At 41.2% G+C, this 22,229-nt stretch overlaps 1 protein-coding gene across 1 annotated transcript in view; it reads right to left on the minus strand.

Moving 5' to 3' along the window:
- Muc16 (mucin 16, cell surface associated) overlaps window positions 1-21,975 on the minus strand; it is a 191,987-nt gene extending 170,012 nt beyond the window's left edge. The window contains exons 1-4 of the mRNA XM_057766818.1: window positions 21,849-21,975; window positions 7,726-11,600; window positions 5,001-7,482; window positions 76-189 (exon numbers count right to left, since the gene is read on the minus strand). Coding sequence (XP_057622801.1) covers window positions 76-189; window positions 5,001-7,482; window positions 7,726-11,600; window positions 21,849-21,975 — 6,598 coding nt within the window. The remainder of the gene's footprint in view (window positions 1-75; window positions 190-5,000; window positions 7,483-7,725; window positions 11,601-21,848) is intronic.
- Between the last annotated feature and the right edge of the window lie 254 nt (window positions 21,976-22,229).

A 22,229-nucleotide genomic window follows, 5' to 3' on the forward strand; every position in this document is an offset into this window, starting at 1 on the left:
TGGTATGCTCTGGCACAGGAAATGAGGCAGGGGTATTATTTCTACTTTCTAGGGAGTAAGCACAGTGGTACTTACCTTTAGAGCTAGTAGGTGATATAGAAGCCAAAGGACTCTTTACTAGGCCTGGAGTGTCTCCATGGGCAGCTCCATCAGGGGTCTCTGTCTGGGACTGCATGCCATCTTCTGTTTCTGCAGGTGAGAGTTAGGAAGAAAATTAATAAGCAGCTCTCCTAGAAAGACTGTACTGTCACGTCATTGAGTACGTGTTATTCTTTTTCTAGAGTTCATGGCAGTGACCTCAAGCACAGCTATACAGAATGAGTCCCCACATCCATCACCTTCCTATAAATTTATCAATTTGTCCATACATCTACATGCAGATCTGACAGCCTTTCCTTTCTTATACCCTTTGCTTTCTACTATCAACCTTTACTTTATTTCTTTCTCGTCCCCCTCCTCCTTCCTTCCTTCCTTCCTTCCTTCCTTCCTTCCTTCCTTCCTTCCTTCCTTCCTTCCCTCCTACCCTCCTCCTTCTTTTTCTTTCTCTCTTTCTTTCTCTGTCTATGTCTCTCTCTTTTACAGAGTCTCATATAGACCAGACAGGCTTCAAAGTTGGTACATAGCTGAAAAGGACCTTGAAATTCTGTTCCTCCTGTCTCTAAGCTCCTATATACTTGGAATACATGCCTACTTTATGCAATGCTGAGGGGCAACCAAGAGCCCTGTGTATGCTAAGCAGCACTTTAGCAAATAAATCACACCCCACCTTCTACTTTCTGCCTGCCCTTCTTTTCTTCCATATTTACTTAAATGTGCCATTATCTTTTCATTTGATTTGACTTCAGAATGAACTACAAATAAGAATCAAAGTAAAGTGTGGTGTTATGGACATGAAATCCAAACACTTAGTGTGCTGAGGAAGAGGAATCATGAGTTTGAGGCCCACTTGGCGATATACAAAGACAATGTATAGAGAAAGGGAATCAATGATTTTAAATGTCTACCATTCATGTGACTTGTTTAAACTATCTGTGTAGGAGCTCAAACACATTTCTTCTGGAGACTGCCTAATGAAGATAGTAGTGATGTTGAAGGACATTCTTGGAGCTGTCTCACAAATAAAATCAATTTAATTATCAAATTTAATTCTTTCACAAAAATAGAATCCTTAAAAGGTCTTATCCTGTATTTAGTGCTTTCTGGGTCCCTCCCACATCATCAGGTACTTTAATCCTTCAGTTTTCATGATCACATGTTTTTCCTTTTTTTCTAGTAATAGGTTGAACTCAAAGACGGAAACTCTCCATTGAGTCAAGCCTAGTGGTACTATAATGCCTATAGTTACTGCTGTGTGGGAGGCTAGGGCAAGACTTTCAAATTCAAGGTCAGCATAATTTATAGGGTTAATTCCAGGCTAGCATGGGCCTCCATATGCCACATATATACATGAAACAAGGGCTGCTTAGGAATAAAGCATATGTGTCAGTCCCTAGGGCACAACCTCCCAAAACAAATCAAAGCAAAATTGCTTCCTTTTATCTACATGTTATTTTGGCTAAATTCTAGACCACTATGCATCACTGATAGGTCCTCTTAGGATCCCCATGCTGCCCAAATACCTCTCGCTTTATGGCCACTTAGCCTTTTTGTAGAACTCGAAAGAGTTTACAATTGCTCTCTAAATCTTGTCTTCCTGTGGCTACTGTAATGCCAGAATCTCTTGTATTTTCTTCTAGTTTTTTTAACTGCTCCTACTAAAGTTAAAGATTAAGTACATAAATTCTTACTCTAGAATAGTTTGAATTATTTTTTGTTTGGGGGCTCCTGGGGTTCAAACCAAGAGCATTATGCTATATCCCCATCTCTTTAGTTTTTCAGACAGAGCCTCACTGTATAACCCTGATTCTCTTTGAACATAAGATTTTTATGTCTCAGCTTTCCACATGCTGGGGTGACAGGCATGCACCAAGCACACCTGACTAAGTTCTTAGTTTAGTTTTGTCATCTATTAGTTTTATAATAGTGAGAAATTATTTTTATATTTTCTATGTATTTTGACTTTATTACCCACAAAATAATATTAAAATGACTGTTTAAAACCTTTGTGAAACAGTGTTGACATAGATATATGTGTTGTCCAAAACTCAAGTCCAAACAGATTAAAGACCTCAATATAAATCCGACCACACTGAACCTGATAGAAGAGAAAGTGGGAAGTACACTTCGATGCATGGGCACAGGAGACCACTTCCTAAATATAACACAAGTAGCATAGACACTAAGAAAAACAATAAATAAATGGGACCTCCTGAAACTGTGAATCTTCTGTAAAGCAAAGGACACAGTCAATAAGATACAAAGGCAGCTTACTGAATAGGAAAAGGTCTTCACCAAACCTATATCAGAGGACTGATCTCCAAAATATATAAAGAACTCAAGAAATTAAAAATCAAAATTCCAAATAATCTAATTAAAAAATGGGGTACAGAACTAAACAGAGAATTATCAACAGAAGAATCTCTAATTGCAAAAAGACACTTAAGAAAATATTCAACATCCTTAGCCATGAGGGTAAAGCAAATCAAAATGACTCTAAGATACCAGCTTACAAAAGTCAGAATGTCTAAGATCAAAAACACCAATGATAGCTTATGCTGGAGAGGATGTGGAGTAAAGGGAACACTCTCCATTGTTGTTGGGAATGCAAACTTGTACAAGCACTCTGGAAATCATTATGGTGGTTTCTCAGAAAATTGTGAATCAACTTCCTCAGGACCCAGCAGTAGCACTCTTGGGCATATACCCAAAGCATGTTCAATCATACTACAAGGACATTTGCTCAACTATGTTCATAGCAGCATTATTTGTAATAGCCAGAATCTGAAAACAATCTTGATGCCCCTCAACCAAAGAATGGATAAAGAAAACGTGGTACATTTATGTGTTTACATTTGCATATTTACATTTACATATTTACAGCGGTAAAAAATGACATCTTGGAATTTGCATGCAAATAGATGGAACTAGAAAAAAAAGTATCCTGAGTGAGGTAACTCAGGCTCCAAAAGATGAGCATGGTATGTATGCACTTACTTATAAGTGGATAATAGCTGTAAAGCAGAGGATAATGAGCCTATTATCCATGATCCTAGAGAAGCTAAGTATCAAGGTGAACCCTAAGAAAAACATATATAGAGTCACCTAGAAAGGGGAAATAAAGAAGATCTCCTGACAAAATTGGGAGCATGGGGATGGGGGGAGAAGGGAGGACAGATGGGGAAGAAGAAGGGAGAATGGAAAGGGGGAGGAGAAGTTGAGGGAACGGAATAGTCGAGATGGAGGAAGGACAGAGATTAGAGGAAGAAAAAAGATACTCTGATTAAGGGAACAATTATGGGGCTAGCAAGAAACATGGCACTAAAGAAATTCCGAGGAATTCACAAGGATGACCCCAGATAAGACCCTAAACAATAGAGGAGAGGGTGCCCGAATTGGCCTTGCCATGTAGTCAGATTGATGACTATCTAAAATGTCCCACAGCAGAGCAATGAGCTGAGCTCCCAAAGTCCAGTTGAAGAGTGGGAGGAGTGAGAATATGAGCAAAGAGGTTAAGAACATGATGGGGACACCCACTGAAACGACTTACCCGAGCTAATGGGAGCTCATCAGCTCCAGCCAGACAGAGAATGAAACAGCGTAGGACCAAACTAGATCCTGAGTGTGGGTGACAGCTGTATAAGATTGGGGCATGCAGGGGCCGCTGGCAGTGGCACCAGGACTTATTCCTACTGCTTGTACTGGATTTTTGGGAATTCATTCTCTTTGCATGGATACCTTGCTCATCCTGGATATAGTAGGGAGGGCCTTGAACTTTCCCCAAAGCAATGTGCCTTGCCTTCTCTGAGGAGTGGATGGAGGGGTAAGTTAGGGGAGAAGGTGGAGTGAATGGGAGGAGGAGAGGAAATGAGAACTGGGATTGGTATGTAAAATGAAAAAAGATGGTTTGTTTTCCTTTTAAAAAATTAAAAAAGAAATATGTGCTGTATAAGCTCAATTGTCACTATCACAACTACTAATTATGATTAATAATCATGTTAAATATCTATTTCATTGTAGTAATTGCTCATTGACTCACTTGTTTTTCCATGTTTTTCATATGCCTAGTCCAGTCATTAAAAGTGATTGGTGTTAGTAGTTCAACCAAAGTTTGTTAAATAAATTTATAGTATGGTATTAGAGGGTATAGATCATCTATATAGCATTTATTTCACATGTGCAAGGTACTAGGTGTCATGTATAATAACACACAAAACAGGATTCATGCTTTTAAACAGTTGAATGAATTTGAAGGTGTACAGCATATATAAAATAGAGTTAAGCTCAGCCATAATTTGTAGGAACTAGATATAAGCATATTAATAATAGGCAGACAGAAAAATAAATATCCTAGATTTTATGTCATGTGGAGACAAATGAACATACAAAAACCCTAAAAGTATAAAACTGACTACAAAGGAAGTGGAAGGAATATGGAAGATTATTATAACAGAGAAGAAACTGAGAAAAGTTCATAGTAGGAAGTGGGGATGAGAGCATTGTTTGAGCATGCATGAGCTTATCAGAATGAAATTCACCAATTTGTACAATTTATATGATCTAACAATGTTAATTGTAGTCATGATACATAATGTGACTGTGATAATTAACCACTAATTTTCTTTCTACCTCCTAGGAAAGGGTTGTTGCCTATGATCCTCCTCAGTCTGTGAATGAAAATGTGGGGACAGCGGGTTCCTACTTCTCAAGCTGGTTAAATGTGTAGGAACTTGGAAAGCACTGTCACCCTTCCCAAGTCAGGACTCTGATTATGTTTCTCAAGAACGGTGATAAATATGTCTTGCTGGAATGAGTTCTAGGCATCAAGGTTCTAAACATAACCATGAAATCTCAAGAGATGCCATTCATTATAACAACACTGTTATCTTCTATTTGTAAATTACCTGAAAGAGTAGTCTTGTGCAGAGCTGGGACGGCTGTAAAGTCAGTGCTAGTGGAAACAGGAAAGGGCAGTGATGTAGAAGTTGAAGGAGGTAATTCTTTTACAATGGTGGCCACCAAAACATCACCATGGCTTGACTTTGTTATTGAATGAGGACTGTTAGAAGTCATAAGTGAGCTGCCTTTTGGAATGCTGGTTGTGGCCAATGAAGCCATATCTTCTGCTGCAGAAAGGGTGGTTTCATCTGAAGTCATCTCATCTGCAGGTGGCATATCAGTTCTTGGAACATGAGTACTTTCTGGTGAGGACACAGTAAAATTGGATTCTGGGAAGGATGTTACCCCAGTAGACTCAGTAATAGATGAAGAATGTAAGATGGTGACAGTTTGTACTGGAACTTCAGTAAACTGTGAAGACTGAGTCTGATAAGGGGTTGATATGTTCCTAGCAGAAGCGACAGCAGTCTCAGAACTTGGCAAAATGGGAGTGGACACAGGAGATGAAGGCATGCTTGTTTGTAGAGACATGCTAGTATCCTTCAATCCAGAAGTCAAATGGAAAAATTGGTCAGTATCAGATCTTGTAGTCCCTAAATGGGCAGGCAATGATGTGGACATAGAAGTCAGCCATGTGGAGGAAGAGGTACCAACTGTATAGGCATCCCTGGATGATTCAGGGGGTGTCGGTACAGAGGAACTTAGCTCATGCCCTGTACTGACAGCCTTTGTGTTGGCTACTTTAAATTTTGAGGAAGAATGAAAATTTTCTCTATCAGTAGTAACTTCAGGTAAGCCCAATATTTCAAGTGAGGTGCTGCTCAAATTTGGAGGTGAACCTGGTCCAGTTTTCAAGCTACTGATCAATGTATCCGTTGTCTTAGAAAACTCAGAGGTGTGGAATGAAGTCTCAGGAAAAGAGGTAGAGCTTGAACTCTGTGGTGGTAGAGAGGAAGCAGAAGAAGGTGGAGTCTTTGTTAGTAATGACAAAAAGGAAGAGGCAGTACCATCTTGGAGAACAGCTTTAGACGACACAGTGTTTTGGAACTGGGGTCCAGGAGTGGTTATGTCCACACTGGTTGCTTCAGTTCTGTTCAAAATGTAAGATGTTTGTGAGGTTCTGGTATCCTTTGAATTGACTAACTCACTGTTTCGCCAGCTTGGAAACGGTGTTGTAAAAGAATCTAAGTTTGAGTCCAATTCCTTTGCAGTTCTTTCCCCAGAAGAGAATGTGGGGACCCCAGAAGCAGGAGAGGTGAGACTTTGTCCTTCTGATGAGGAAGTAGCAAGAAAAGGTGATGCTGTCAGAGGTATTTCTACAGACTTCCCAGAGGGGGTTGCTTCATGGACTGGGGAGTCTGTTTGTGAACTGGTGGAATGAGTTATGGAGTCTGGGTGCAGAACTGTTTGAGTTACAGTAGAGAGATCCCCTGTATCATCAGTAGTTACTGATGTGCTCCAAAGAGTTGTGACCTTGGATGATTCTGTAGCATTAATTACTTGACTGTAGTCAATGTTTGGGAAGGAAACAGTAGAGATACTGGAATTATTTCCCGTTAAGATGTCTGCTGTCTTTGTGAAGGATTCAGAGCTTGAAATAGATATTCTATCAGCTGAGTTAACTTCTGTTCTTGAAATCCCAGTGTAAGTCCTCGTGGGCACTGTGAAAAGATTAGAGATATGTTTTGTCATCAAGTTAGTATCCTCAGGCATGGTGATTTCCTGTTCTGTTGAAGTTAGGGGGAAAGTTCTTTGAGTTTCTGTGTGTGCAGGTTTAGATATGGGCATTGATGTGGAAAGGGCTGTGTGCCCATTGCTTTGCGGGGTCATCATTACAGTTGTTATTCTTGAAGGGACAGAATTAACTAGGACAGTGCCTTGGGAATGCGCTCCAGGACTATTGGTTTCTATTCTGTTTCCTAGGTTTTTTGAGGGAATGTGATCTGCTGTGAGGTTTCTTATGTCATATGAAGGACCTGGAATTGATAACCCTGTGGTATCCGGGCCTTGGGTTGAAGTGTTCCCAGAAAGTACATTTTCATCTTTTCCAATTGAGGTTGTTTCTTGAATAGAAGTTACAAATGCAGTCACAAAGTCAAGGGAAGAGTCATTTTGTACTTGTGAAGTAGAAGTAACAGGTCGTGTGGTTTTCTCAGTCACAGCTGATGTTGAATCTGAAGAGATGTGTTTTTCTTTGAGTAAAGACTGTTCCTCAGAACCCCTGGATCCAGATATCATTGCTAAATATGGAGATGTGTGAGGCTCAGGTGAAGAAAACTCTGCCACAGAAACAGTGGTTGCAGTGTCCCTAGACAGGGCATCATATAATAAAGACCCAGAATTATCTGCCTCCAAGATGGAGGTTAACTCTATGTGTTCTTTTGTGCTAGGATAGGTAATGTGGCTGAGAATGCTTCCAGTGGTGATGTCTTCTGATGCTGAGAAAGAAGGAGGGATTCTCGTGGAGAGTCTGCCAGCTGTAATGGCCTCTGGAGTGGAGAGGTCAGTAGACATGCTAGGGGACAACTGAGAAGAAACAGTATCGTGTGTTGTGGTAATTCTGGTCTCTTCAAGAATGGTAGTTTGTGGGAGTGTTTGACTTGGGGAAGAAGTTGTGTGAGCCATAATTCCAGAGGCCTCTGAAAATGCTGCCTCTGAAATAGAAACTGTAGTATCCACCAGAGGGTGCTGGAACATGGTTGAAAATGCAGTTTTAGATGAAACTGATGCAGGAGTGACAGAGGATTTGGATAGGGGTATGGAACTACTGGGTTTCACAGAGGAAGCAGAGCTCATCTCTGAGAATTTGGTGACCTGTGGAGTCTCTGGGCTTGAATGTGTACTATTATTGCTCCAATTTATAAATGAAGTAGACAAATCATGTATACCCAATCCAGTTGTGATTGCCTCCCTAGAAGGCGTGAAGTCAGAGATCACAACACTAGGAGATGGGGTGCTGTGTTCTTCTGTGGAGGTAACAGGGGAAGCTAAGGTAGGCCCATCAAGATATCCTGGAGAACCGGCAGGTTGGCTTCTTTTCAGAGTTGAAAAAGTTGCAATTGGTTGGACTTCATGACTTTGGCTTAGAAATGTGGATGGCTCTGTAACGCGGAAAACTGGAGTGAAACTATTGAGATTATCAGACACTGAAGACATGGGTGATGTTTCCAGGGACAGGCCCATATTTGATGTCACTTGAGAATCCCCAACCTGGCTGGTAGATATTTCTTCTGATTCTGTGATGCTATAGCTAGAAAGTTTGGAGACAATTCTACTGGACAGATCTTCTGATGTAAACTTGGTATCTTCTGATGTAAACTGTTGAAGCATTGGAAGTATCGTGCTGTCAGGTGACGTGGATACTATTCTGGATACAGGACGAGAAGAACTGTAAGGCACTTCAGAATGGCTACTAATGAAATTCGTGCTTGAGAACACCTTCTCAGGTATATTTGCTGGTGTCGATATAGTCAGGAGGGTAAATGTCTGTGTCCCAATCTTTTCACATTCAAGTGATATTGACCGTGTAGGTGAAAGAGTGGATACTTGAGTGGTGGGAAGGGTAGTGGGAAAAGCTTTATTTTCAGACGACATTGATGTAGGTGTGATAGTGTATTTGAATTGGGGCACAGAACTGCCGGTTTCCACATTGGACCCTGATGTGATCGAAGAAAATTTATTCATAGGTGAAGTTTGGGAAGCATGTGCAGCGTTAGAGCTTGACGGAGAGATGGTACTCCAGTTTGAAATGTAAGTAGTCACAGGATCTGAACTTGGGTGTGAAGCTGTGGGAAACAGATCCTTGGCAACCGTGAAAATAGAGGCAACAGAATCAGGAGACTGACGGTGTCTGTCTGGTAAGGAAGTACCAGGGGCCAGCGAAAGTGACGCTGGTGTTGTGGAATCTGTAGACAAGGATCCTACCTCAGGAATACCTGTCCATGATGCTGAAGCAGGATTGTTGAAAGGAGCAATGGATTCTGAATGTGGAAGTGTATGCATCCCACTGGACTGGGTGTCCTTGACTGAGGTAGTGCTGGATGTGTTTGGGTAGGTCAAAATGTCTGCCGTCATCTCTTTTGATTCTGCATTGCTGGTGGAGATTCCAGTGGGAGTATCTTCTGAGGTAGACTGATGGGGGGCTGACAGGAACGTGCTGTCAGCAGACAGGGTTCCTGTCCTAGACTCAAAAAGAGAAGGGCTAGTGTGCAATTCGCTATGGTTAGGATTGTGCTCTATGGTTGATTTTCTGTCTTCAGATGTACCGAAGTCTGTCCGTGCTGCCTTTGGGGAGGAAGCTGTGCCTGTCTCAATCTCTGTGCTTCCAGATGAGACAGGCTGTGAAGGTGGAAGTCTGGTATGTTCCATGATGGGCATAATGGTTGTGAAAGATTCCTTTTCCCATAGAGCTGATGTAGGTGTGATGGTGTGTTTGGAATGACGTGTGTGAGTCCCATCTTCAATGCTGTTCTCTTGTGTGAGTGAGGAAACAGAGATTGTTTGTAAGACTTTGGAGAGTTGGGCACTGTTGGGGCTTAGTATTGAAACAGATGCTGGTCCTGTGGTTGTATATAATTTGGTAGGGATTGGGTCCTTAGCAACTGTGAAGATAGAGGTGACAGAAAGAGAGGAGCTGGTGCTGTATCTGTCTGCAGCGGCAGGAACTAGAGAATGGGAGGGTGCCTCAGGTGTGGGTTTTGTAGAACTGGCAGGCATGGACTCTTCCCAAATTGAATGAGTCCATGATGAAGGTGGAGGATTGACAGAATGAAGCCTAGATTCTGAAAGTGGAAATGTCTGTGTCTCACTGTGCTGGGTCTCTGTGTTTGAAGTAGGGGTTGATGTGTCTTGGGAAGTCACCATGTTTGATGTCACTACAGAATGTCCCCTGTGACTGGCTGTTGTCTCTTCTGATTCTGTGGTGGTTATAGATTCCGGGAGCCCGATGGAGATTCCAATGGAGGTATCATTTGATGTTGACTGATGTAGCATTGAGAGGGATGTGTTGGGCTCAAACAAGCCTGCTGTCTGGAACTCAGGAAGAGATGGGATAGTGAGCACATCAGTCTCACTAGTATTGTGTCCTTTGGTTGTATGAGTGTCTTCAGACTTACTATCATTTTTCCATGCTAAGATCAAGGTAGAATCTGTCTGTCTTTTAATCTCTGCAGTTGCAAAGGAAATTAGTTGTGGAGATGGAACTGTGGTAACTTCTGATTTGGTCATAAATGTGAAATATTCATTTCCAGTTAAGACTGGTGTAGCTATGGTGTATTTGAGCTGGGGTGTTGAACTCCTATCTTTCACGTGGTTTCCTTTTGTGACTGTGGAAACAGTGGTCATCTGTGAGACACTGGATAATTGTTCACTCTTGAAACTTGTCTGAGGACTGCTACTCAAACTCGGAGTTGAAGAAGTCCTAGGTCTTGAGCTTCTGGACAAGTCTGTTGGGATTAGATTCTTAGAAATTTTGATGACAGATGTCAGAGAACTAGTAGGTAATATTTTGTGTCTGTCTGTCATAGAAGAAATAGCACGTGAATGCAACTCACGTGGCACTGTTATGGAATCTGTTGATATTGATTCTTCCCAAGGAAATGAAGCAGCATTGTTGGAAGGTGCCATGGATTCTGAATGTGGAAATGCATGTCCTCCACTGGAGTTAGTGTGCTTAACTGAGGCAGAAGTTGATGTGTCTTCAGAAGTCATCATGTTTGATGTCATCACAGAATGTCCTGTGTGGCTATTTGACAACATTTGTGACTTTGTAGTGAGGCTGGAACCAGGAGTCCTGATGGTGATTCCAATGGAAGTTTCTTCTGATGTGGACTCATGTAGGTTTGTACGGGATGTGTTCACAGTAGACACGTCCCTCGTCCACGAGTCAACATTTGTGGATGCTTCAGTAGGGTTGGGATCATACTTTGTGGTTGAATCTGTTTGTTCAAGTGTACTAGATTGTATCCAAGTGGTATTCCAGCCTTGCTTAGGATTATGATGGGTAATAGGCACAGGTGAGTTTATAGGACCTGTAAAAGAGTGACTATGTCTTTGTGATGTGGAATCAACAGGTGATGGAGGGCTTGGATAGGAAATGCTGTTCACAGGTTCTGTTCTGGATACAAGAACAGAATTAGTAAAGGATGCTTCAGGAAGACTAGGAGTATGATCTGTGGTTGAAATCATCTCAGGTATGTTAGTCTCCACCATAGTAACAGTCATGGATGTGTCTTGCAGAAGGGTACTATCTAATTCAGCCCCATTATGTGTGTCAGTCCTTGTAGAATTAGATGGATTTGTCGAAGCGGAAACAGTGCTCTTCCCTGTGGTTTTGGGTATCAACGTGGACAGTGTGGCTTTGGGTACAACTGATTCAAATGATATGCGGGGAGCAGAGCTGGTGGCTTCAATGCTGCTCACTGTTTTCTGTGAGTTTCTTGTGCCTTTTGGAGTAGCCAAGTTTGAAGGAATGCTGCTTCTCCAATGAAAAGTTGAAGTGGTCACTGTTGTGCTTGTGTCCAACATTCTTCTGCTTGTCTTGGGTGTTGTTCTGAGCCATGTAGTCATAAATCCAGAAGAACTATGTGGTTCTTGTAATGAGGATGCTACATGAGAAGGCAAGGTTGGTTTGGGTTTATTTGACACAGTAAGCTCTTGACAAATAATAGATAACTATAAATTTGTAACCTAATAATACCCTCAGGAATAGTCTTATATATGTGTTTACATATTTATAAGGTGATTATTATAACCTTAAGGTTGATATCTGTATTAATCATATCTTTTCACATTCATCTAGTGGAAGAAATTTTATTCTGAACTTTATGTTGTTCTTGGATAAAACATTTCTCACTTATTCATATGCCAATATAAATGTATTAAAATCATCATCATATAAATTGTATATAAATTCTCAGGTGAAGTTGGATAAAATATAGCCTCTAAATAAAACCTACAGTCTTACAACTATAAAAATAAGTCAGGTAGGTAAAAATGCAGAGGATAAATGACTATGGAGTGCTATCCTCCCTTTCTACAATGCTCGGAGTGCCTCCCAGAAAAGTAAATAGAAGACTATAAGAACCAGATCTACAAAGCAATGTCTTCTGAATATATGGAAACATTTCTCTCATGAACTCATGACTATTCTAATGGTTTATACAAGGCCTGTACAATATAAACTAAATTAACATTCCAGCATGGGGAGGGTAGCTGAAATGCTATTGACAACTGATTGTGAATGGATAAGAGATTGCCAGTTCTCTTCAGAGATGTGATCCCTGGTAAACTGTCCACATCCCAATGGATGGTTGGCCCTGCAGCCTTACACCTATAGCCATTATTGATTAGACTCAATATGTTATTAAAAACAATGAAGAAGCACAGGAAAGAGGAGGAGGAGGAGGAGAGAGGTTGTAGAGATGGGTCAACAGGTAAAGGTACTGGCTCTCATGTTTGGCAACCTGAGTTTGATTCCCAGAATGCACATGGTGGAAGGAAGAAACTGACTCTTGAAAATTATCCACTGACTGCCACATGGACAACAGGACTTATACACACACACACACAATCAAATAAATAAATAAATGCAAATGTAATACAAAATTATTATTTACTGAAGGAAAGGTCATAAAGTTGGGAGGGGAACATGATGGAAAAGTCTGGAAAGAGTTGGAGGCAGAACTGAAGGATGAATATGATAAAATATATTGCATACATGTATGAAATTCTCAAATAGTAAATACATTTAAAAAATGAGTCAGTTTGAAGAAGTTATCCATTTGTAACAGGTTGAATCTACAACCAAAGAAATCCACAGCATGGTACATGAATGGCTGAAATTTCTATTATACTCTGTTAGGATGTATATTTGTGTGGTTAATTCTCCCACCAAAGAAAGAAGAAAGAAAGGAAGAAGAAAGAAAGAGAAAGAAAGGAAAAAGAAAGAAAGAGAAAGAAAGGAGAAAAAGGAAAAGAAAAGAAAAAAGAAAGAAAAATAGAAACATCTATGGCTGGGAGGTGACTCAGGAATTGCTTATAATTCCATACCCAGAAGGTAGCGGCAGAGCTTCTCAGAGAAAGCTCGTGAGGAAGACTAGCCATACTGAAGACCTCTGGGTATGTTGGCGAGAGTTTCTCAGTGAATAAGGTGGTAAGGGGATTGAAGACTATTCCTGACATCAACTTCAGGCATATACGCACACACACACACAATGCCCCAAACAAGCATATACATTCCTGAACACACCATGTACACATGCATACAGTTATATATGAAAAGTAGAAAAGATGGGAAAGATGATACACATGGAGCTGAAACAATATTTCAGTGGGTAAAAGCAGTCGTTACAAAAGGGTGAGGACCTATTTGGATTCCAGTGACCATATCAAAGGCAGGTAATGTCATGCATACATCTGTAATCCTAGCTAGCACTACACAGACTGGGGAGACAAGCAAGTTCACTGGGTGACCAGCCGAGCACAGGTTTCAGTAACAGACTCCATCTCATGGGAATAAGGTGGGAAGTAAGGAAGCATCTTTCTCTGGTCAATTTGTGAGCCTGCATGAGAGTGTGCATCTATAACACACATTCATGTGCACCACATGCACACACACACACAATATATGACTAGATTCCCCACATCTTCCTAAGGTACTATTTCCTGTACTGCAAGCCAGCATTTCTTTTGGAAGATGTATCTGTGAAGATTTTGAGGTATTCTAGTTTGCCATACTAACAAGTCAAACCCTCTTTGTACAAACACACACACTTTGGTCATAGGACAAGAAGAAAACACAACAGAACTGAAAGGAGCTTTCTCCCTGTTAGCTCTTTAGGCTTATGGGAGAGAAGAGCCACTAACAATAGTATCCAGATGTGAACCATGTAGGCTGAAATAATAATTGGTCTGGCAAGATATGTTAATGAATGCCATAGTGGCATAAATATTATTAGTATAACCAACCTTTTAAAATTGGATTTAAGGCCCACTCCACAGAAGGAAACTAATGCTTAGTCTCTTAAATTTAGTTAAGAAACCATAGCCAGGAAACTTATACTCCTTAGGGCACAACCTATTACTATTTAGTTTGCTAAATAAATATAGCATCAAACTTCTTTCTAAATATGTATGCAGTACAGCTCTCAGTCCTCACCTGGGAAGCTTCTTTGTCCTGATAACTTGTTTGTGATGATAGTTAATATAGAGACTCACAACTGGCAAAATTGCAATGTAAGATGTTGTAGAGTTCTCAGTCATAAAAAGGATGCCTACATGAAACACACCATCACTTGAGAGCTCAGGAAATGTTGCAAAAGAAGAGAAAGAAAGAATTTAAGAAGTGGAGGTTGGAAAGGATCAAGGTGAAACAGTGCCTTCCAGACAAGACAAAACTGTGGCACAAATAAACTCCCAGTAGCTGTGGTTGACTGCATGAAACAGAGATAGATAGGGCCTCCTAATAGTCCTTTGCGAACCTATGAGAGGCCCAAAGGCCCCACCATCCTTCAGTCTCTATAGGCAGTTAGTGGTTACAGAGAAAGGTACAAAGGGAGAGGTGAGAAACATGGACATTTCTTTAAAAATCTCAGGGAAGCTAAGGACTAGATTAGTTTTAGGACACTCTGAATGTTTTAAAAAGATTTTTTTTGCTTGTCTTCATAGATAGTCCTGCAGTTGAAGGAGCTGTAGCTTGCTTTGATAGCTGAGATAAAGAAACAACATTGTTTACTGTGATTGAGGTATTTATGAAATTTTTAGAGAATAAAACAGTTGATGATTGGTCCTCACCAAATGAAAAAAAAAAAAAAGGACAGGCATAATTATAGTGACAAGAAAAGGGGGAAAATCTTTTACTCAGGAGTCTGGTTTAACCCTTTAACCAGCTATGAATAAAATCCCAGCAGAACTATTAACTGCTTGAGACCTTTCCAGAATTCTCATCAGAAACTCCCTTTACGATAAAACATATCCTAAGCTTTTATGCAGTCCCCATGACTCCTGGTTTTACTTTTATCAGAGTATAATCATATCCAAGGCACCATGTGAGACACATTATAACCCATGTATCAAAGGACAGAGATGGGCAATAGAAAAAAAACACTTCCTAATAACCTTTCCAGACATAACTTGAGAACCACTAAAACATCAACAATCATAAGACATTTCATTTTCACTATCTCATAAGGAGCCTATATTCATAAGTGGATAGGTCTTACTTTTTTCACTAGGTAACTGTCTTTTTCTTGATTCTTATGTTTAAAATCTTTATTGAAATATCTTTAATAAATTTCCAGTTCTGATTCATGCTAGCTCATCCTGAAACTCTTTTCTCTATTAAAGTCTTGAATCCCAGTTTTGCTTATGTTGAGGTTCCTAAAATGGTAAGGGAATGCCTCAGGCTGCTGAGCATGAGAGTGTGGGAGGTGTGTCTCTGTGCCCTTAGTCAATGGCACCTAGTGACACTTGTCCTCACTCATTCCTGAGACAGATATTTTCCTCCTGTTGTGCCAGATAGAGACATGTGGGATCAAAATGTCTGGAAACATTGCTGGTTGTTGTAGCTAGGACTTTGGATGCTGTTACCTTCTAATGAGTAGAGATGCTATGATGAAGTCCAACATCTGCCAACACAAGGGGGAGCTCCCTGATCTTCAGCCCTTAAAATGATTATCTGGATCCATTTACATGACTTACAGTAGTACTGTGACTGGTAAACTCCAGCCTAAAACAGTTGAGCTCTCTCAGTGGAAATAAGCAAATAAACAACTCAGTAGATTACAAGCAGTATCAATAAAAATAAAGACAGGGTCACAAAAGAGATGGTTAAATGTTTAAGAGTATTTTTTGCTCTTGCAGAGCACCTTTGTTTGGTTCCTAGAACCTACATGATAGGTCACAGTCATTTTTACTCCAGTTACAGGGATATAATACTTTCATCTGACTTCTGAATGCAGTAGGTATGCCCATAGGGCACATGAATGTAAACATGCTTACAAACAAACAAACACTTATACATAAAACAAAATAAATATAACCCAAAGGGGATATAATGGAATAAAATATAGCAGTATGTTAAATGAAGCAAAAATAAATTATCTTTGAAAGCTTTTTTATAGAGCACAACATTTCACTTAGCTGAGGAGAATAAATTTGGGAGACCTAGTGCACAAAACCGAGCATGCTGGACACATGGTTTTGAAAGAGAATGACTCCATATATGTTTGCCTACTTGGTCCCTATTCATGGAACTGTTTGAGAATAGTTAGGAGGTATGACTTTGTTGGAAGAGGTGTGTCCCTAGTGGCTGGATTTGAGGTTTCAAAGGACTTGTTTAATTCCCAGTGTACCTCTCTTTGCCTTCTGTTTGTTGACCAAAATATAAGCTTTCAACTGTTCCTGCCAACATGTCCTTGCTCCACCATCATGGACTCTAGTCTTTGAAACTGTCAGCCAAAATTAAGCACATTCTGTTAAAAGTTACTTTGCAAAAAAAAAAAAAGTGAAGACAAAAGCTGGCCCAAGGGAGTGAGTGGGCTATTGCCATTAACAGGACTGACTATGCTGTTTCTGAGAGGAATCGAGACTTTGGACTAGGAAAGCAGTTGAATGATATAAACAGTACTTAATGGGGCATCCTAGTAGAAGCCTGGAAGACAGCACTGCTGAGAGATGGAGCTCAGGAAGTTACAAAGATATTATCAAACAGGCTAGAGACAATTCTTGTGATATCTTGGCAAAAAATGTGGCTGCTTTCTGTCTCAGACTAAATTAAAAAGTATTTCCTAGAAGGCAAAGACTTCAAGACAGTCTAATAGCTACCCAACTGTGTGGTTGTTAGTAATCACTCTTCCCAAGAAAAAGAACAAATGGGGCCAAAAAAGTGTACAATTTGAAAAGAAAAACAGTTCCAGGAAAGGGAATGCTGGGGCTATGCTTGTACTGTAAGAGATGAGGTTAAAGAAAGACCTGTTTCAAAATGGAATAAAGAGAGAGATGCCCTGAGGACAGGACTCCACTTAGCTAGGCTTTTACCCTTTAAAAAGGAAAGGCCTGAAGAATTTTGTGCCCCTATGGAACAAGAAAGGAAACCTTCAAATGCGATTTAATACAGACCAGCTCAAGCTCCACCTCAGGCAGGCAGTTGAATTTGGCTAAGCTGTGCACACGTTCCTGGTGTTATGTAGTCATGAAGGCATATGAGTAACAGGGTTGTAGAATCTTCCATGGTTAAGGATAGCTGCTGAGGCCAGGCATGTTGTGAGGGAGATCCTGTTGGCCCACATTTATACATGGTATGGCCACACCTCTCCTCTAGTCTGGAAAAATAATTTGGGGTCCGGGCTGGCACTGGATCCCAACAAGGTCCTGAGAGACCATTTCATGAAGCTGTGAAAGTGAAGCCTGGTTGTGTGGAAGACCCCAACATGTTTGATAAGGTACTGTCCTTTGACATGGTAATGTATGCCTTATGCCATTGCATATTGGAAATCCGTAATTTGCTTTTTGATCTTATAGGAGATCACAATTAAGAAATTGCTTCGAATCTTAGAAGAGACTTTAGAATTAGGAAGTTTAAACTGTGTAGATACTGTGAAAGACTATGGAGATTTTTGAAGTTGGATTAAATACAATTTACATTATGATATGACCATGGGTCTATGGGGGCCGTGGAGGGGAGGGAATGTGATGGTTTGGATAAGAATGACACTGATAGGTTCATATTTAAATATTTAGTCTCTAATTACTGAAACTATTTGGGAAGTATGATGAGTTATGGTGTTATTGGAAGAGGTGTGTCACTGGGGCTAGCTTTGATGTTTTCAAAAACTTACACCATTTTCAGTGTGCCTCTCTCTGCCTCCTACTTGCAGATCAGGAAGTGAGCTCTCAGCTGTTTCTGCTGCCGTGTCCTTATTCCACCGTCATGGACTCTAACCTTCTGAAATATATATATATATATATATATATATATATATATATATATATATATATTGCCTAGGCCATGGTTTCAAATCAAAGCAATAGAAAAGAAACTAAGACAGTGACTCACACATGTAATCCCAGTACTTGGAAAGCTAAGGCAGGATGATTTCCCTGAACTTGAAGACAGTCTGGGCTACAGAGTGACTCTCAGTGCATTGAGAGGTATATATCAAGATCCTCTCTCACAAAACAAAAACAGCCACAGTAAGCATAGTAACTATAATTAATAATGCCTTATGTGTTTTAAAATCATTAAGAGAGTAATTTTAAATGTTCATGCCATTTAAAAATGATATATAGGTGTGATGACAGAGACACTGACTAACAAAATAAGTGATTCATGATTATGTATACATATGTATGTACACATTATTGTATCACATTGCAGGAGCTTCTACAGATATCAGCATCGACCAGATTCTTTGTATAGAATGCAGAGGTTTGGGGACTGGGTAGATAGCAAATAGGTCAGTGATTAGGGAGACTTATTGCTCTTGCAGAGGACTGGAGTTCAGTTCCTGCCACCACCTTTAAGTAGCTTATTACCTCCTATGATGCCAGTTTCAGGGAACCTGATTCAATTTTCCAGACTCTATGATCATTTCTCTTATATGCACACACACACACACACACACACACTGACATGGACACACACACACAGACACTTTACAAGTAATAGAAATAAAGTTTTAAAAATGCTATAATTTTTTCATAGAACCACAGATACCCTCTGTATATTTCACTTCTATATTATTTATAGAACCTAAAATGTAAACAATTGCTATACTGTATTGATTATGCAGTAATGACAAGAGAAATATCTTCCATATTCATTTACAATAAGTGCATTTTTCCCTAAACATTTTATATGTGCTGTTGATTGAATCCATTGATAGAGAATCCAAGGCTATGGAGACAGTAATGGTCTGTCCTGTCCCTTTTTTTTATTAAATTTTTTTTAATTAAAAATTTCCACCTCCTCCCCACCTCCCTCCCCCCCACCCATGCCCCACTTCCCTCCCCCTCCCTCTCCAGTCCAAAGAGCAGTCAGGGTTCCCTGCCCTGTGGGCAGTCCAAGGTCCTCCCCCCTCCATCCAGGTCTAGGAAGGTGAGCATCCAAACAGGCTAGGCTCCCACAAAGCCAATACATGCAGTAGGGTCAAAACTCAGTGCCGTTGTCCTTGGCTTTTCAGCAGCCCTCATTGTCCACCATATTCAGTGAGTTCAGTTTTATCCCATGCATTTTCAGTCCCAGTCCAGCTGGCCTTGGTGATCTCCTAATAGATCAGCCCCACCGTCTCAGTGGGTGGGTACCCCCCTCGTGGTCTTGACTTCCTTGCTCATGTTCTCCCTCCTTCTGTTCCTACCCCAGGACCCAGCAATACCACTCTTGGGAATATACCCAAGAGATGCCCTATCATACTACAAAAGTATTTGTTCAACTATGTTCATAGCAGCATTATTTGTAATAGCCAGAACCTGGAAACAACCTAGATGTCCTTCCACGGAAGAATGGTTGAAGAAAGTGTGGAATATATACATAATAGAGTACTACTCAGCAGTAAAAAAACAATGACTTCTTGAATTTTGCATGCAAATGGATGGAAATAGAAAACATTATTCTGAGTGAAGTAACCTAGACCTAAAAAGATGAACATGGAATGTACTCACTCATAATTGGTTTTTAGCCATAAATAAAGGACATTGAGCCTATAATTTGCGATCCTAGAGAAACTAAATAAGAACCTAAATAAGAAGGTGAACGCAAAGAAAAACATATAGTTATCCTCCTGGATATTGGACGTAGTCAAGATTGCTGGGGAAGCTGGGTGGTGGTGGTGCACGCCTTTAATCCCAGCACTTGGGAGGCAGAGGCAGGCGGATCTCTGTGAGTTTGAGACCAGCCTGGTCTACAAGAGCTAGTTCCAGGACAGGCTCCAAAAACCACAGAGAAACCCTGTCTCGAAAAAAACAACAAAAAAAAAGATTGCTGGGCAAAAATTTGGGAACTGGGGGGTGGGGTGGGATGGGAGAAAGGGGAGATGGGGAGAGAAAAGTGAGAAAGGGAGGACAGGGAGAACTTGAGGGAATGGGATGATTGGGATAATGGAAGGATGGATATGGGAGCAGGGAAGTATATATCTTAATTAAGGGAGCCATTTTAGGGTTGGCAAGAGCCTTGACTCTAGAGGGGTTCCCAGGGGTTCAGAGAGATGTAACCAACTATGTCCTTGGTCAGCTGAGGAGAGAGAGCCTGAAATGGTCCGATCCTATAGCCATACTGACGAATATCTTACATACCACCATAGAACCTTCATCTGGCGATGGATGGAGATAGAGACAGAGACCCACATTGGAGCAATGGACTGAGCTCCCAAGGTCCAAATGAGGATCAGAAGGAGAGAGAACATGTCCTGTCCCTTTAAGAGACAAACCCCACCCACTCCTTCCCTCCACTGGGCAAGCTGGGTTGTCCTTCCAATTCAAGCCTGTACTCTCTCTCTCTGCCCAGTTTCTCTTCAGAAGAGGTGGCTGCAGCCTCTTCTCCTCTCCCCCATTTTCTCTCTCTCTCCCTCCCTCCCCCTTCCCTTTTATTGAATAAACTATATCCAAACTCACTCTGCATGGCGTGCCTATACATCTCTGTCTCTCACCCACCGTGGCTCTTAGTGGGACCGACCTGCTGAGGTCTCTGCTGATCCACCAAAGTCTCTCACCCACCACCTCCCACCCACCTGGGATCCACATAGGCCTCAGGTGGTGGGACTCAGCTGCCTCTCGTGGCCCTTGAGAAACTGCAGCATTTTATCTAAATCTTTACATACATAGCCTGTCTATGCACAATTTAAAAATGCTTTCAATTGTATCATTCACATAAGCAAAATTTGTCACAATATTCGATACATTTCCTACTAAGGGTCTAAGTCTTCACAAGCTGTGACTTGGCCAGGCTCTTTTTATGTTCCCTCCTGCCTGCTGGGGGGCCAGCTGAGGATATGTGGAACCCTGGGGTCTGGAACTGGGTTTCTTCACAACAGTCTCATGTTTCATCTGCCTGAGCACCAACCTCTACACACACCAGCAGCTTCAGTGGTGAATTTTCCCCTTCCAGTCAGTTTAACCATTTTTTCCTAACCCGAGAAATTGCCATTGAGCTTCTGGCAATGCTCTGGTGCTCCTAGAAATGGGGGATTGCCCCCAACCCAGCCTTCATGACTACAGTTGAGCCCTTCACTGATATTCATCTCTGGTTGGTTCCCATAGCTAAAATCGTGACCAAACTACCTGGGGTACCTCCTGCGCTAGCACTGCACACACTGAGTGGTGCATTTGCTTTAAGACCTGGAGTCGCTCAGATTGTCTTTTTTTCTTTCCCTTTTCTTTTTCTTTTCTTTGCTTTCATTTTCTTTTCTTCTCTTCTGGACCACTTGTAAGTGGTCCCCACTGTGAGAGACCATCGAGAATGGCCTCTAGCCTCTGGTTTCCAAGTCACCTGGACTGGAGCCAGTCAGGCTTCATTAACACCCTGACTGTAGAGAGAAGACATTCTTGTAAAGGTCTTGAGGTGCCACTGTTTTCACGTTTTCAGCTATGGAGAATAAACCCTCAAACTATCAGCCACCCTCCTATAAACTCTCTGCCTGTGTCCCACCAGCTCTGCTTTACCTTTAGCTGGGCAGTCTCTTTCTCACCTATCTGAAAATGCTTTTTTCCTCTTGCTCCCATTCCTTCTATTCTATCCCTGCCACCGTCACTGCTGGTTCTGTGGAAACCGACAAGACTGAGGCAGCTGTTTTCAATTCAAGCCTTTGCTCCCTGCCACGGCAACAGGGTGAATCACACCTCTAGGTCTCTCTTGTTATTACATTTAAAGCGCGGCTCAAAAAATGTGGCTTCTCCATGTAACATGTGGCCACTACCATTTTGACTGATGTCAGGTGACTTCACCACCATCTTAACTGACAGCCAGGTCAGGTGACAAAGTACCGCCATCCTTCCTGAGGCATTCCCTGACTGGTCCCCCAGTGCTGACTCTGTTACATGTGTGCTTTGCACAGTGGCATCCCTTTGGTAGGGCCCACCAAGAGCATCCACTTTGCCTGATTCCTGTTCACTCTGTGTGTGTGTGTGTGTGTGTGTGTGCATGTAACCTAAAGACACCTGTTTACTGTTAAATGTTATAATTGTCTGCCCATTATATCTCATTCCAGACCAAAAAAGCAATAACTCTCATGTTTTAAATTGGT

The sequence above is a fragment of the Chionomys nivalis genome, chromosome 4 (genome assembly GCF_950005125.1).
Source record: "Chionomys nivalis chromosome 4, mChiNiv1.1, whole genome shotgun sequence".
Taxonomy (NCBI): Eukaryota; Metazoa; Chordata; class Mammalia; order Rodentia; family Cricetidae; genus Chionomys; species Chionomys nivalis.